We start from the raw sequence: 17,794 nt of genomic DNA on the forward strand, positions 1-17,794 counted from the left end.
AATTGTCCAAAAATATCCCTAGCACTGCATAAAACAATGGAGTTGGAGAAGATTTAGGTTAATGGTTCTCAACCTCACAAGGGTTGCCTAAGACCATTGGAAAACACATATTTATAATTCATAACAGTAGCAAAATTAGTTATGAAGTAACAATAATTTTATGGTTGGGGTCTTTACAACATGAACGACTGTACAAAAGGGTCTCAGCGTTAGGAAGGTTGAGAACCAGTTAGCTTAATGCACCTAGTTGAAGGGGTATTGGTGTTGCAGGAGGATGTGCAACCTCCTTCAAACCTACACCGAATCATCCTTTTTATTCCCAGATCCTAGGTTTACTTTCTTTAATAAACTAAGTGTAGCAAACTGTTTTTAGGAGTTCTGTGAACTGCAAGGGAATAAAAGCCCAATTTGTGGTAATGTGTTATTAAGCACTATCCTTTGAGCAGAACAACCACCATGTTATAAGACCAGCTGCATCTGCTTGCCAAAGATCATCACAGCTGGGCTTGGTGACATTCCTTCACAGGAAGGACAGAGAGGGTCACTGAACCCTTACCAAAATACTCACAGCCGCTCTAATTGTATATGGCCTCTGGGTTTTATGAAGGAGCTGCAGTATATAGACTAGAAAGGACTGGGGGAAGCGGGCTCCATCTTTGCAGCACAGGGGAAGTCATCACCACTCTGGGTGGACTTTTCCAGTGTGACTACTTTGCTTACCCATGCTTCAGTCAATAACTCCTCACTGTAAGCCCATAAAGTCATTGGTTCTCCAGGGTAAATCATACTTTGGTTTGTCATTAGGACCTTTAGAGAAGGGATAGACCTTGCTTAGTCCTTCCCCACTGGGAGAAAATTCTTTTAACACTACCCTGTAAAGGCAGACTTTGTAGAACTGAGGCCTAAAAATTGTAGATGTTTCAGTTCAAACAAACATTACCCTCCACCTCAAAGTTATGGTAAAAATTAAACAAGAGGCCTGTGTGATGTACTCAATATCCAGTAGGCACATTCTAAACACTAAGTCTTTGGTGACAGCATGTAGTATGTTTCTGAAGGTGAATCAGATTCTTATCTAGCTGACAATCCAAGGAGAGGATGTGGTAAGAGTAGTATAAATGAGGCATAGTGTTATATACCTTAATCCAGTTCCAGGAGGCAGGAGCAGGCAGGTCTCTATGAGTTCCAGCTAGTCAGAGCTTTGTAGAGACCTTGTCTTAAAACACTGAAAAAAAAGCCCCACAGCATAACTGGTTTGAAGAAAATTAGACAGTCGAGGGTGAGTGAAGAATGACTAATCAGTTGGTACAGTGACTCCAGGGCAGGCTACAAGTGCCAAAGAATGCTAGTACTGGTACTGTCTGTAGCTAGGCCAGAAGCACAAACACCACATTAATAGGGATATCTTAGATTTGGAATGCTAAATGACAAGCTTATTGGAACTAAAGAATTTCTGTATACATCTGCCTACCACCTTGTGAAAGAAAATGAATGGAAAAACACTTGAGAAAAGTCACTTTAATTTTCAGAACTGAGCTAACAGACAAGATGGTCCTTTTCAGAGTAAAAATAGCCGCAATAGCTTCACAAAAACTTTAGGTAATATCAATTAAAAGTAACACCTCTGAAAGTTTGCAAAGTATGCCTAAAGGGAAAAAATGAAATATTCAAGGGAAGAACTACTGAGCAAAACATTTATATTCAATTTCATTTTAGATGTAAGAAATAAGCTATAAAGTTTTCAAATGTTAAGTTGCTTATACAAACTCAGAGTCATGAGCATGACCTCAGGATCTGCACTTTTTATATCAAGTGCTTTAACTAAGCAGTTGAGAGCCTCCTGTATCTTCCCACACTCTTTCAGTTCTTTCCCACGAGCTACAAGACTCTCATAGTCATTAGCAGCCTCCACTGCTGGATCCTGGGGAGGATCAAGCAAAGGGTCACTTGGTGAAGGTTCAGGGGCACAGGGAGAGCTTTGTGGGGCTGGAGAAGTAGGCTCAGACTCGGTCAGGCTGCTGTGCTTGTTTCCTGAAGCCAGTGTTGCCCCGGAACGCTGCTCTTCGGTGCAGGCTACGGCTTCTTCATTGCTCTCTTCTGAAAGCTCTGGTTCACTTTCCTCCTCGCTACTGGTATCAAGCCTTTCCTCCATATCTTCCATGTCATCTAAAACCACATTGATCAGAGACCTCCTAGAAGCCAGAGACCTCCTAGGATGTAAGGACGTGTTCACATCATCAGGTATTTTAGGTGAAAAGAACCTTCGAGATGGATTACTGTCATTTTGGGGAGTTGAAGCATCAAACTGTTTGACAGATGAGAATGTTAAGGGAGAGACGCTAAATGAATTTGTGGAAGTATCTTTAAAAGCATCTTCTTCATCTTCATCATCTGAGAGGATCCTTCTAGCTTTGTTTTTGGTTTTCACAGTAATCACTTCTGATTCTTCATCAATTTTATTAGAAGAATCCAAACTGAGATTATGTGCTGACTCTTCCCCGGAGTTACCTGCAGGCCTTTGCAAGCTATTTTCTTTCTCAACATCTTCCAAAATTTGCTGGAGAGATTTTGTCTAGTGTCTGCAGAGTCTTCCAGGAAAAGATTGAAGTCACATTCATACTGTGGTGGTGATTCTAAAGGGTCCTTTTTCAATTCCAACTGGGCCTCCATTGCTTGAGCACCCTGCAGTGCACTCGGGGATGCTGACAAGTCATCAGATATTTCAATCATGGGTTCATTTGATTCTAGGTTTTGATTTTCATTTGCTGTGGGACTTTGGTGATATAAAACCACACTATCCTGTACATCTAAATTTGGCTCAAGATCAGCCTTGCTGGACTGTCTAGGTAAATAATGAAAACTTCCCAGGTTCTCTGACAGGGCCTCTTGCCCAGGTGATGCTTGTAATTCATTCTTCTGCACGGCTTCATTGTCAGCTGCAAAACCTTTTGCAGGGCTCAATAAGGAGTCAGTCCAAACTCCCCCTATACTTTCAGCCCCCTGGGGTAAAGAAGCGATAGTGCCAGCATCAGATGTACTTTCGAAGTGGTGCTGATCACCTTGCAGTGAAGTGACATCATGTGCCTCAGAGAGCTCTTGGGGCTCACTCTCTGTAGACTGATCATAAATGCTTATACTGGCCATTTGAGAACTGATAGCCTCTACCTGCGTAGGATTAGCCAGAAGGCGTGAAGGCTGAGGCTGGGGTTTGTTGCCTTTCTTCCTCTGTTGAGAAGGAAATTCCTGTGCTTTGAGCCAGTTTTCCTCACTTGGTCTTTCCTTTGTATTTTGAGACTCAGATTCAACAAGGAACTGAGCTTTCTGAACTCTGTGTTGAATGTACTGAGCGTCTTCTAGCATGTCAAGCTCTTCTTTAACAGACAGATCACAGGTGAACATCAAATCGTGGTCTGAGATTCCTGCTATGCCCAGCGAGTGTAGGTAGGCGATATGCTCATCGAGTTTCTCATCAGATTTCCGCTGAGCAGCATGCAGACACTGAAGCTGCATCTGGGTTGCAGAGTTCAGCAGATCCCCAACTGTGAAGAGCTCCTTTAACTCTTGTTTGGTGAAATAGCGGAATGGATTCTTCTTATCACCAGTAGTTTGTCTGATCAATGAGTCCTTGAAAACCTGTCTTCTATATATCTTTTCCTCTACAGTTCCACAAGTGATTAGCCGATAAACCACAACATTCTCTTTTTGTCCAATTCGGTAAACTCTATCCACAGCTTGAGCATCAGTTGCAGGGTTCCAGCTAGGGTCAAAAATGACAACTCTAGTCGCCGCAGTCAGTGTTAGTCCAACACCACCTACTTGAGTGGTAAGTAGAAAAACTGAGTATTCTTTATTTTGCTGGAATAACTGAATTCTTTTTTCTCGTTCCCAAAGATGAGTAACTGTGCCATCAATTCGCAATGTCTTAAAGTGCTTGTTCTTTAAGAGACGCTCAATGATGTTGAGAATTTGCCTCGACTGGGAAAACACCAGAGTCTGATGTCCTTCATCTTGAAGTCTCTCTAGCAGGGCCATTAAGAATATCATTTTTCCAGACTCCTGCATCAGTGCATTGTCACTTAAGTGATCAATGCTGCCCATATTTGAGGCATCTTCTTGCTCATTTTCATCCTCCGCAGAGAATGTGACAGTCCCTAGATTCAGCAAATGACAAGCTCGTGCAGATAGCAGCCTAGGGTGGTCACAGAGCTTCTTTAAGACACCCAGCTCAGCCAGAGGTGAGCGTGTCTCCATTAACAACTCCTTGATGTGATCTAAAGACACAAACTTCCTATAAATTTCCTCTTGTAAAGGCACAAGACGTATCCAAACAATTAAATCATTTTTCCTGGTAAGGGAAAACATCTCACACATGTCTTCGACGCCTGAATTCTTTCCACCAGGTCTGACCTCTGGCTTGTCTGCCTTTTTCATGTGCACTTCTTCTTTGGTCCTCCTTAGAAAATAGGGTTTTATAATTTCCATTAAGTTTTCAGACATCTTAAATCCCAAGGCTTTTTCCCCAGGGTAGCATCCTTCTCTCTTGCCCTAATAATAGGATTTTCATACTCCATTTTAAAAGTTTTTAATGTTCCTAACAAGGAGCCTTGGCAAGCAAAATCAAACAGGGACCACAGTTCTTGCAGATTATTCTGGATTGGTGTTCCTGTGAGAAGGAGACGATTACTTGCAGGAACAGCTCGGGCACATATTGCTGACTTGGTAGAGGCACTTTTGATCTTATGGGCTTCATCAAGGATGACATAGTCCCAAACAAATGCTTGTCCATTAAAGCTTGCAAGTTGCTGCCAATTATTGAGTAACATTTGGTAGGTAGTGATCACAACACCATTCCTCTGTTGAATCCGGGTCAGGTTTCTAATGCGTTCATTCTTGCTAGAGCCATGAAAGGTTTTGACTCTCATTCCTGGAGTCCACTTGGCAAATTCTTTGACCCATGTATTAATGAGATTGGTTGGCATGATCAATAGCACATGATTCACAAGTGAAGCATCAAACATACCTGACAGGAAAGCAATGATCTGAACAGTTTTCCCCAATCCCATATCATCTGCTAAGATGCCCCCTTTTCTTCCATTCTTATACAGGCTATAGAGAAAAGCGATGCCTTCTTTCTGGTGCTCAAAGAGTTTCTCATACAGCTCTCGGTAAAGCAGCAAAGTCGGAGTTGCACACATCTGTAAATTCATCATCATCATCTTCTGCCAACTGCTCCAAAGCTTCCTGTAGTTTCTGGATTCTGCTGATCACCTTCTTGGTGGGAAAAATGTCCTTTGCCAAATTGAAAAGTTTCAGTGCTTCTTCCAGATCTCCATTCTTAGCTGCTTCTTTGGCTTCTTGCGAATATCTATTTAAAAAAAGGTAAAAATAATGTGACATGGGACTCAGAAATTAGCTCAATAGAATACTTGTTTAGCATGAAGGAGTCTCTGGAGTCAATTCCCATGAAAAGAAACAAACTGAACATTTGACCTATGAAAACTTTGGAGTTCATTTTGAAATCCAGGCTGTAGTTGGACTTTTTTAAAGGCCAAGTATCCCTTAAAGTCTTTCTTTTTTTTTTAAATATTTATTTATTTATTATATATAAGTACACTGTAGCTGTCTTCAGATACACCAGAAGAGGGCATCGGATCTCTTTACAGATGGTTGTGAGCCACCATGTGGTTGCTGGGAATTGAACTCATGACCTCTGGAAGAGCAGTCGGGTGCTCTTAACCACTGGAGCCATCTCTCCAGCCCCCTTAAAGTCTTTCTTGAACTATCCTCTGGCCTCAATCCCACGTTATGAGTGCTGGAAATTTTAAGCATGTGCTACACTCAATTTTCTATGTGGTGCTGGGGATTGAACTCAGGGCTTCATGCATGCTAGGCAACCATTTTACCAGTTGAGGCTCATACAGCCCTGTAACTGAGTTGGGTTTCTAATGCCCTCAAGCAAATCCCCAAGCTGTCTTCTGACCTCTGCAACACACATATCACACACAGTAACAATAAGTAAACAATTGCTGTTGGAAATGTTCATTATTAAGTCTCTATGGAAGACATTCTCAAAAATGAGAACAAAACCCCTTTATAATCCAATTATATCACTGTGGAGCATTTGCCCACCAAAAGCAGTTAGCTTAGTATAGAGACCCCTTCATACCCATGTTCATCATAGTGCTATACATGGTACCCATGTTGTGGAATCAGCCAGGCTCCCCAGCAACATGTGAATAAATAAAATGTAATATAAGTATACAATTGAGGGGGACCTCTGAAAGAGCAGTCAGGGCTCTTAACTGCTGAGCCATCTCTCCAGCCGGTAAACATTGTTTTCTATCACCTCTGATTGGTTAATAAAGAGCTGATTTGAGACTGGAGAGGTGGCTCAGAGGCTAAGAGCACTGACTGCTCTTCCAGAGTTCCTGAGTTTAATTCCCAGCAACCACATGGTGGCTCACAGCCATCTGTAATGGGATCTGATGCCCTCTTCTGGTGTGTCTGAAGACAGCTACAGTGTACTCATATACATAAAGTAGGGGTTGGGGATTTAGCTCAGTGGTAGAGCACTTGCCTAGCAAGAACAAGGCCCTGGGTTCGGTCCCCAGCTCTGAGAAAAGAAAAAAAAAAAAAAAAAGAAGAAAGACAAAATAATGTAAAGTAAATAATTCTTTTTTTTTAAAGAGCTGATTCACCCAATAACGGGGCAGGAGAGGAGAGAGAAGACTTCTGATCCTAGTCAGAACAAGACGTAGATGGCAAGTAACAGGACAGGTGGCTGGGAAGTAGGCCAGGCCAGCATAGTTAGAATAGATGAGTACCCCACCCAGCTATAGTGAAAGAAGCTTATAAGATACCAGGTCATTATTTCATGAGCAGGGCAGACATAGAAAAGACCCTTACCTTTACAAAAAATTATAAAATAATAATAAAAAACACACAATTGGGGTTGGGGATTTAGCTCAGTGGTAGAGTGCTTGCCTAGAAAGTGCAAGGCCCTGGGTTCGGTCCTCAGCTCCGAAAAAAAAGAAACACACACACACACACACACACACACACACACACACACACACACAATTGAGCATTATTTGACCGTAAAAAAAAAAGAATGAAATTTTTTTCTCCATAGTTCAGCCCCCAAGTCATCTTATTTGCAGCAAGATCAATCTGACCCAGAATGGTAAGTAGTTCTGTCTCTGTCTCTGTCTCTCTGTCTCTTTCTCTCAGAAGGGAAAAGCAACAAAACAACATGAAGCCTAAAGAAGAGGTACTATTGGGAGGGAGGTGGGATGGAGAAAGAGAAGAGGGAAAGGAAAGGAACAGGGGAAGGTATAAAAGTAGGTGAAACCAGGTATGGTGGCACATGTTGTTAATCTCAGCATAGGAGAGGCAAAGGCAGGTGGATCCCTGGGTTCCAGGCCAGCCTGCTCTATAAAGGGAGTTCAAAGTGATCCTCAGTTACACAGTGAGACTATATATATATAATATATATATTATATAATGATTAATACATAGGATAAACATGTATTAATATTTGTGTACCCCATTAATCATTATTTGTATATTTACTCTGGACTAAAAATTATATTTTCTAAAAAAGATAAGAACATAAAAAAGATTCTCCATGTTAGTTATCAGGGAAATGGAAACCACCAAGGCTAGAAGAATAATGACTAAACAGTTAATAATTTCTTTTTTTATAAGATATATTTCTTTTACTTACATTTCAAATGTTATTCCCTTTCCCAGTTTCCTGTCCATAAGCCCCAAGAATTTCTTTTTTATGGGGCTAGAGAGATGGCTCAGAGGTAAGAGGACATGAGTTCGATTCCCAGCACCCACATGGCAGCTCACAACCGTCTATAACTCCAGCTCCAGGGCTCACAGACATACATGCAGACAAAACACCAATGTACATAAAATAAAAATAAATTATATGCTTTTTAAAAAAATAATGTCTTTTGAAGTTAATGAAAATGTCCAAAAATTGGCTATAGTGAAAGGTGCACAGTTATTGGAACACACCACATTCACTATTATGTGTCTATAATGAATGTCACTGAACTGTACAGTATCAATAGGCAAAATGTCCAGCATAGGCATTCAATAAAGGTGTTAACTTAAAGATGTCTCTGGTGGACCCATAGTCTACAAAGTTTAAGCTGCTTAATCTGGTATTACAAGTTCTCTCTGACATAGCCAGCAGCCTATGACCCCTTTAGTCTTACTGGTCACATCCTACCTTATACAGTTTGTTTTGTTGGGTATGTCTGGCTATTCTGATACTCACTGTGTAGATTAGACCAGCCTGCCAGGCCTCAGAGGCCTGCCTAATTCTGCCAGCTGAGTGCTGAGATCAAAATCATGCATCATCACGCCTGGCCCTTCTAAGTCCTTACATCTGTTATGCTTCTCTGTTACCTCAAAGTCTAGGCTCTCACCACTGTCCTCTTGCTAAAACACTCTCCTCTTTTACTAAGCTAACTTGACCTCACTCATCCTTAAACATTTTCAAAGCCAGGTGTGACGTTTCGCATCTGTAATTCCAGTGTAGGTAGAAAGATCACGAGCTCAAGGCCAGCCTGCTCTCATGATCATTGTCTCAAAAGGCTAAAAAATTGATTCTCAGGCTGGTGATATAGCTCAATCGTAGGACACTTGCTTACCAGTCACAAAGCCCTAGGTTCAATCCACAGTACCACAAAAAATTAAGGACAATGATTCTCAATTTTCTATTTCTAGAGTTTCTTGGAATGGGGGTTTGTTAAGACACAGAGCTCTAACCTCAACATCATATTTTCTGACTGCATTGAGATGCAAGAATGCATAAATCAATGAAAGTAGCCAGCCAGGTGATTGACATTAGTGCTTGTCCCCAGAAGCCATAGGCTATATTATATAGGATGTATGAATAAGAGAGATACTCAGATATTACTAAGAGGAAAATCATTAAGCATGGTAGTGCACACCTTTAATTCCAGCATTTTGGAGGCAGAAGCAGGCCAATCTCTGAATTTAAGGCCAGCCTGGCCTACATAGCAAAATCTAGGACAGCCAGGGCTACATAGAGACTTGTCTCAAAAAAAGAAAGAACAGAAGGAGGAGGAGGAGAAGGAAGAAAGAAAACATGTTATTAACTCAAAAACTGATGGCACTACAAATCATTTTAAGTATAGGTAGTGGGGAGATGAATACCATCAAAGTTCTGAACATACATATATCAACACATGAAAGTTTCATTGTGAAAGCTACTTTTATATAATTCATACATACCACTAAAACATCTTGAAAAGATACAGTTCAGGCTTCACTTACGGTTCATTTCCTACTCCATGCCCCAGGTGGAACTGTTATTTTGCCTCAATATTCCCAATGAGTGTACTTAAGTGTGTCTTAGTTAGGGTTACTGTAAACATCAAGACCAAAAGCAACTTGGGGAGGAAAGGGTTTATTTTGTTACACTTCTACATCATTGTTCATCATCAAAGGAAGTCAGGACAGGAACTCAAAACAGGGCAGGAACCTAGAGGCAAGAACTGGTGCAGAAGCCATAGAAGAGTGCTGCTTACAGGCTTGCTCCTTGTGGTTTGCTCAGCTTGCTTTCTTCTTCTTTTTTTTTTTTTTCCCAGAGCTGGGGACTGAACCCAGGGCCTTGTGCTTGCTAGGCAAGCGCTCTACCACTGAGCTAAATCCCCAACCCTTTGCTTTCTTATACTATCCAGGACACCAGCACAAGGACGGTACCATCCACAGTGGGCTGGGCCCTCCCCCAATAATCGTTAAGAAAATGCCCTATAGGCTTACCTAAAGCCTGATCTTATAGGCACATTTCCTTAATTGAGGTTCCCTTTTCTCAGATGACTTTAGCTTGTATCAAGTTAACATAAAACTATGTAACACACAGTACATTTAACTCATATTAAAATCATTACAGGGGCCTCTGTGGATAAGAAACCTCTCTTGCAGAGAACATGGGCTCAGTTCTATCTTTAACTACAGTTTATGCAGTGAGTTCCAGAATAGCAAGGGCTATATAGAAAGGCTCTGTCTCCAATGTATAAGGTAGGAAGTGACCTCCAAAGATTCCTGCACATACATGGTGCAAATACATATACTTAGGCACACACATATAAAATAGAATGTTTTAAAAGTTGCAAACAAACTAAGGACAGTTCAGCCAGTACAATGCTTGCTGCATGTCATGGTTTGAATATGCTCAGCCCAAGGAGTGGCACTCTTAGAAGGTGTGGCCCTGTTGAAGTAGGTGTTGCACTCTAAGAAGATGTGGCCCTGTTGGAGTAGGTGTGTCACTGTGGGTGTGGGCTTTAAGACTCATCCTAGCTGCCTGGATATCAGTATTCTGCTAGCAGCCTTCAGATAAAGATGTAGAACTCTCAGCTGTGCCTGCACCATGCCTGCCTGGATGCTGCCATGCTCCCGCCTAGATGATAATGGACCTGTAAACCAGTCCCAATTAAATGCGGTCCTTGTAAGAGTTGCCTTGGTCATGGTGTCTGTTCACAGCAGTAAAAGAGACACTGTTTGTGAGACACTGCACAAACACGAAGAGCAGAGTTTGCTACTCAGTACCCATGTGGGAGTGAGAGTGGTGGCATGCACTTGTGATGCAAACCTGGGGCATAGAGACAGGAGGATCCCTGAATCTTGCTGGCCTGCCAGCCTAGCCTAATGACATGTGAGATCCTATTACAAAAAGCAAGGTAGACAAGAGCTCAAAGAATGGCAGCAAAGGCTATCCCTGACCCACACATATTATATACACATATGCACCCACACATCCATACCTAATACTCCTCACACCTATACACCTAACACACATACACACAAATCATTACAGACTATTAGAAGTATTCAGATCAAGGAGTTAGGACTTTTAGCCTGTATTGGTTGGTTTTTGTCAACTTGACACAAACCTATACATACCTGAGAAGGCACTTTTTTTTCTTTTGAGATAGGGTCTCTGTATGTAGCTCTAGATAGCCTTAAACTCAATATGTAGCCCAGAACTCAGAGTTCTGCCTATCTCTGCCTCCCAATTGCTGGATTAAAGGTGCATACCACCAGTCTGAGTAAAAGGAGGTTATTCCTCTTTTTCCAGACAGCGTTTTCTCTGTGTAACCCTGGCTATTCTGGAACTTACTTTGTACACCAGGTTGGACTTGAACTCAGAGATCTGATTGCCTCTGCTTCCTCCTACACACCCAAATTCTGGGATTAAAGGCATGCATCACTACCACCCAGCCTAGAAACAAGGAAGTTTAAGGAATGTTTCCATAGCTGGGCAGTGGTGGTGCATGACTTTAATCCCAGCACTCAGGAGGCAAAGGCAAATGGACTTCTGTGAGTTCGAGGCCAGTCTGATCTACAAAATGAGTTCCCGAACAGCCAGCCAGTGCTATTACAAAGAGAAAATATGTCTCAAAAAACACAGCTGAAATTGCTTGAAAGTATATGTGCATATATGTGAATTTCCTCCACCCATCTTATATCACAAATGATCTATGGGGGCTAGAGATGGCTCAGCAGTTAAAAGCACTGTTCTTCTAGAGAATCCATGTTCAAATTCCAGCACCCACATGGCAGCTCACAACTGTCTGTAACTCCCAGTTCCAGGGGATCTGGCATCCTCACACAGACATACACGCTGGCAAAACACCAATGCACATAAAATAAAAATAAATACATTTCAGTAAGATCTTACGTCAAAGAAATGGAATGAAGAGTGATAGAGCAGGGTAGCCAGTGTCCTTTGGTCTTTATGCATTTGCACATAGCTGCCGGCATCTGCACATATACATGCACATACATTACACTCACAACTACCCCCTACTCCCAAATAAAACTGCAGGCCAGCAAGATGGCCCAGAGGGTGAAGGAAATTGCCATCAAGTCTGACAGCTTGAATTCAATTTCTGGAACCCATATTGTGTGAGTGGAGAGAATCAACTCATTAAGTTGTCCTCTGACTTCATATTCATGTGTGCAGATGCATGCATGCTCACAAATAAATGAAAAAGAGAAGAAAAAAACCCTAATGCATTAAAAAAGGAAGAAAAATTACATCGGAGGATTAGTCCCAGTGTAATGTTCAAAGGTGCAGCTTTTGAGCCCCAAATTGGATCCAGAACTCTGGCCTAATAATCTCTTGATGAAGTCATAATCTAATAGCGTTATTGGGAGGCCGTGAGAATTAGAAGACAGGACTCAGGTGGAGGAAGCATGTGACTGCAAATGTGACCAGGAAGGGTATACATTGTCTCAGGTCATTCCCTCCCCTTCCTGCATCCTCTGCCACGCTATCCCTCCTGAAGCTTTGCCTTGCCCAAGGAAGACCTAAAAACAATGGAGCCAGCTAAACATGTACCAAAACCTCTAAAATCATAAGCCTAAATAAATCTTAAGCTGTTTCCTCCATCTATTCTGCTACAGCAACAGAAAGTGACTAACACAGAAGCAAACTTGTTTCTTTTTTTTTTTTTTTTTTTTTTTCGAGCTGGGGACCGAACCCAGGGCCTTGCGCTAGGCAAGCGCCCACCGCTGAGCTAAATCCCCAACCCCCAAACTTGCTCTTCTGAGAGGTGTTCTCATCTATTCTCTAGATGAGAACAGAGAGCCAGACATCCAGCCCATTACTTCTCAAGATCATTATTTAGGCAATTAAATCTCTACCAGAGTTTTGGTGGAATCAAGCCTTGGTCAAAACACAGAAGGATTGTTGCCAGCCATGGTGGCACATGTCTATATTTGAGACACTCAGAAGCAGAGGCAATCAGATCTCTGTGAGTTTGAGGCCAGCCTGGTGTACAGTGAGTTTCAAGACAGCCAGGGATGTTACACAGAGAAACCCTGTCTTGAGAAACAAAAACAAGGGCCTGGAGAGATGGCTCAGCGGTTAAGAGCACTGACTGGTCTTCCAGAAGTCCTGAGTTCAAATCCCACCAACCACATGGTGGCTCACAACCGTCTGTAATAAGATCTGATGCCCTCTTCTGGTGTGTCTGAAGACAGCTACAGTGTACTCATATACATAAAATAAATAAATCTTAAAAAAACAAACAAACAAACACAAACCACAACAGGATCTTTCCATGTCTCCGAAAGATGATCAGTACCGGAAGGATGGTAGTAACTGGTAGTAGCAAGGCATACGGTACAACTATTATGTTAATTGTGCAAAGAGAAAGGATAAGAGAACCTCAAAAAAGGGGATCAAGAAACTGAAAGAACAATGTACTGGTGAGACAAGCTGCATGGACACCGAAACTGAAGTGAACGTGATGACCTCATGCTATATTCTACTTCTTTAACAGCTTGATGGTATACCGATGTATGGATATAAATGCAATAATATTTACTCCACAATTTTCCTGTCAACGGGTATACAGTTAGGGTTGAGGATGTAGCTCAAGGAGAAGGCACTTGTCTAACATATAGAAAGCCTAGGTTCCATCTTCAGCATAATCAATAAAGGATGGAGATTACTGTTTCCTTCTAAAAATCATTATCAATAAGGCATGCTCATGTGTACACACACACACACACACACACACACACACACACACACACACACACACACACACACACTTTTGTCCACCCATATTTGTAGGAGAAAAGAACAGAATTTCTATCCAGAAGAAGTAAAACAAAACGCGGCATGGTAATACATGTCTATGCTCCCAGTATCCAGGAGGCTGACATACAAGGACCTCTAGTTTCATGACAGCCTAGGATACACTAAGAGACTCTCAAAAACCAAGAGTTGTCCTTTGACCTCCACACCCAGGCCACTATAATGTGTATGCCTGTACTCACACATGATACACACACAGACACTAACACATTTATAGAGAAAAAACTTTAAGTGGATGGAGAGGTTGCTTAATGCTAGAGAGCACGTGCTACTATTGCAGAGGACATTGATTTTGGGTGCACGTATACATGAACACACATAGGCAAAACATCCTTATACATAAAAATGTTAATATACCAAACTACACCTCTTTTATAAGTGAAATTCTGCTATTGTTAGGCCTGGAATAATATTTACATTTTATTTACTGAATATTTAATTTTAGGAAAAAAACTTGAGGGGGAGTCAGGTGTAGGGAGAGACAGGGGAGATGGCCATGAGAATGAAAGGAATTTGCAGCTGGTGAGGGTAGGGGGCATCTCAAAAGCATATGTGCATTCATTTCTCTCTGCCCTTGACTGTGGATATGATGTGGCTACCTGCCTCAGGTTCCTGAGATGTGACTTTCCCATAGTAATGGACTGTAATCTGGCAAAGTAAGCTAAAATCAACCCTTTCTGTCCTAAAAACCAAACATAACTCAAATGCTTGTTGGATATGCTGGCACACACCTGCAATCCCAGAACTTCCCAGAACTCAGGATGAAGTAGCAGGACCACCCATAAGTTCTGGGCTAGCCTGGTCTACATAATAAAACCCTGTGTCTCAAAAACACATAAAAACTGAATATTTGTAACCTTTAATTCTATGATTTTATACTACCTTAAATTTTTCTCTTAAATTCATTTAGGAATTTATAATTACTAAATGAAGCCTCTGCCTCCTGAGTGCTGGGATTAACAGCATGCACCACTATGTCTGGCAAAAAGCTTTCTTTCCTAGTTTGGCTCACATTTGCAAGAAGCCTGTGCGGGGCTGTCCTCTTTGTACTCAGTGGCACTGAGTATCTAGTGGCCCCTATGGCCTTGGCCCTCCATCCTGACAAATAAGCTGTTCATACTACTTTAGGAAACCAGGCTATTTTATGAGTAAAATAAATGATGGCAAAAATAAAATCTGTGCGTCAAATAACTTAACCCAGTAAGAAGTCATCTTACACAATAAAATGGCTTACAGAAGGGGTTGGGGATTTAGCTCAGTGGTAGAGCGCTTTGCCTAGCAAGCGCAAGGTCCTGGGTTCGGTCCCCAGCTCTGAAAAAAAAAGAAAAGAAAAAAAAATGGCTTACAGAGAAAAGGCAGGCTGGCGAGATGGCTCAAGTGGGTAAAGAGGCTTGTAGCCCTGCATGAAGATTTGAGTTCAATCCCTGAAACTGATTTACATGGGAAGGAGAAAACTAACAGGATTCTTCCCTGGACTCCATATTCACTCCAGGGCATTCAGTCTACTCCGTGACATAAGTAATTACATGGAGAAATTTAAATTGGGGCAGCATACCATGCTAGTGCATCAAACAACCTGAGTCCAATCCCAAGGGCCTATACTGTAGGAGAAAACCAACTCTAGCCAGTTCTCCTTTGACCTCTGACCTCTGATTTCTACATGTACCATTGTGCAAGTATGTGCTCAAGGTCACACACGAGTACACACATGATACTCTGGTGTGTGTGTGTGTGGGAAACAGAACAAAATTTAAAGAGATCAAAGGTAACATATAATGGGGGAAATATCTGCAAATCGGATGAGTTCGTGTTCAGATGTCTACTTTGCCTGTCCTGCTGATAGAGCACTAAAAACTTCAACACATTGACCAAGCCAAACTCTGTACAAGGAATGTGTTTCTCCAAGGACATTTCTTTTTTGTTTGTTTGGTTTTTTTTGTTGTTGTTTTTTGTTTTTCTGGAGCTGGGGACCAAACCCAGGGCCTTGTGCTTGCTAGGCAAGCGCTCTACCGCTGAGCTAAATCCCCAACCCCTCCAAGGACATTTCAAACAAGAATGTTAACAACAGCAAACAGTGCTTATTCCAGGCCAGAAGTTGTACAAACTTGACTTTGACTGAATTAGCACTCTTCTCATCCTAAACCTAAACAATGAACCACCTTAAATCTCAATTGTAAAGGAACGTTCTTTAAGAAAAACAAGTAAACCAGCTCATTTATGTTTTAATTTAACTACATTTTAAGCTTGATTGAATCTTTAAACCGTTGAGATATTAAACTTGGAAATCCACAGACATGTTTTATACAGATGGGCATTCTGAAGACACCTGAGAGTCAACTGTCCTTTTCTTACATGACTCCAGGTTTAAATATTTATAGACTCACTAACTCTGCTTCACTCTGGTTTATCTGAAAATTCTTTTCTCATTTTTATCTAAGAGGAGGGAAAGCTCCTTAGAATACTGGCAGCTCTGTCCACTGCTGACACTGACTGATCTTTAATTCAGTGGGACATGGGGTTCCACACCTGTAATTCCATCACTATGGGGCCTGAGAGAGAAGGATGGAGAGAGTTCAAGAGCAGCCTGGGCTTAACATAGTAAGAACCTGCCTCAAAAAACAAATCCATGCCTGGTGGTGATGGCACTAGCCTTTAATCCCAGAACTGGGCAAAAGTTAGTGGCATGTGGATCTCTGAGTTCAAGGCCAGCCAGGCCAGCCAGGCATAGAGAAACCTTGTCTCAAAGAAAATAACCAAAACTACAGTCAACAACATAAACCTACATACTGTAGAGATGACTCTGTAGCTAGGAGCACTGGCTGCTAGTTCTTCCTGAGGACCCTGGTTCAATTCCCAGCACCCACATGGTGGCTCACAACCCTCTTTATCTCCAGTCCCACGATGCCACACACCCTATTATAGATGTGTTTTTTTTCTCTCTACACATGAGTGGTTCTGAGCAATCTTTCATGTGCCTATTTGCCATTATTAGTATGTTTTTAAGAGAAGTGCCTACAAATCTTTTGCTTATCTTATGTAGATTTATAAAATTAATTTGTTTTCATTTTATAGGCATGGGTGTTTTGCCTGTATGTATGTGAGTGCACCACATAGGTACATGTGATAGCCAGAAGAGAGCACAGGATCCTGTACGATTGTGCTAAGCTCAACTTAGCCAACAGGTGAAAGCATATTCATTCACAGAGCTTAACGGTTCCTATAAGAGCATATGTCTTCCCTTCGTTCACTGACCATTATAATTGGCCATCCTTCCCTTTAATGCCAACACTCTGGCCAGGAAATGAAGCATCTTACAGCATCCATCATACACTATAAAGTATTTCTTCTACAGATCCCATTTCCACTATCCGATTGCTAACAGCTTGGGGACTACTTTTCCTCTTTTTCGCCCAGGTCTAACGGTTGGCAAATTAGACTCAAAGACTCCATCAGTTAATTGAAATTCAGGCTCTTAAAGAGTTCATACTCGAGTTATTTGACTAATAGTTATCTGATTGGCGCGCGGGGGCAGAGGAGCTCCCCGAATTAGAAATCTGGTCAAATCCACAAACAGTTCTTAGGGGAAGGTGGGAGCCATTCCACCTAAACCCCAGGCCAGGGACTGCAAACTAGACCCGTCCGGGGACCCAAGCATACCTCAGGTAACTCTCAGCCAGTTGTGGGCTCAAAGTCCCCACTTCCGCTAAACCTTGGGAAGCCTCCATGGCCCAGGAAACTAGAAAGCCAAGGAAACCGGATTCTCCAAGTCGCGCTTGAATTTCGCTCGCTCCCGCCTTACCCAGGCTGGGCGTAGGAACTAGACCGGTAGAACCAACCGCCTGCCGCGAGGCTGGCCAATCCCGGATCTGGTGCTCGAGCGCTGTTTCCTGAGCCCCGCCCAGGAAGGTCTTGCGCCTGCGCACTTGAGTATTGACTCTCGCTTGCTACCTTAGCTAGTGTGGCCCTTCATTTTGAGCTGCTGAATCATATGACCGGTGTTGATTTCACTCCCAGCCTAACCGCGCGGCGATGAGTGTGAATGTTTGAGTACTGAGAGCGAGGGAAAGGAGTTGAGAGAGTGAGTAAAATGCGCGCGTGTTTCTCGTGTCCTTGTGAGTGGAGGCTATCTTATTGTAATGG

The 17,794-nt window shown here is 42.1% G+C and overlaps 1 protein-coding gene across 1 annotated transcript; it reads right to left on the minus strand.

Moving 5' to 3' along the window:
• Positions 1–1,503: 1,503 nt before the first annotated feature.
• Ercc6l (ERCC excision repair 6 like, spindle assembly checkpoint helicase) lies at positions 1,504–17,442 on the minus strand. The gene is given in 5 exon segments (XM_032890045.1): positions 1,504–2,550; positions 2,553–4,526; positions 4,529–5,177; positions 5,179–5,365; positions 17,312–17,442. Coding segments are annotated over 5 exon segments (3,687 nt in total). The 5' UTR covers positions 17,380–17,442; the 3' UTR covers positions 1,504–1,741.
• Positions 17,443–17,794: the final 352 nt, after the last annotated feature.

The sequence above is a fragment of the Rattus rattus genome, chromosome X (genome assembly GCF_011064425.1).
Source record: "Rattus rattus isolate New Zealand chromosome X, Rrattus_CSIRO_v1, whole genome shotgun sequence".
Lineage (NCBI taxonomy): Eukaryota > Metazoa > Chordata > Mammalia > Rodentia > Muridae > Rattus > Rattus rattus.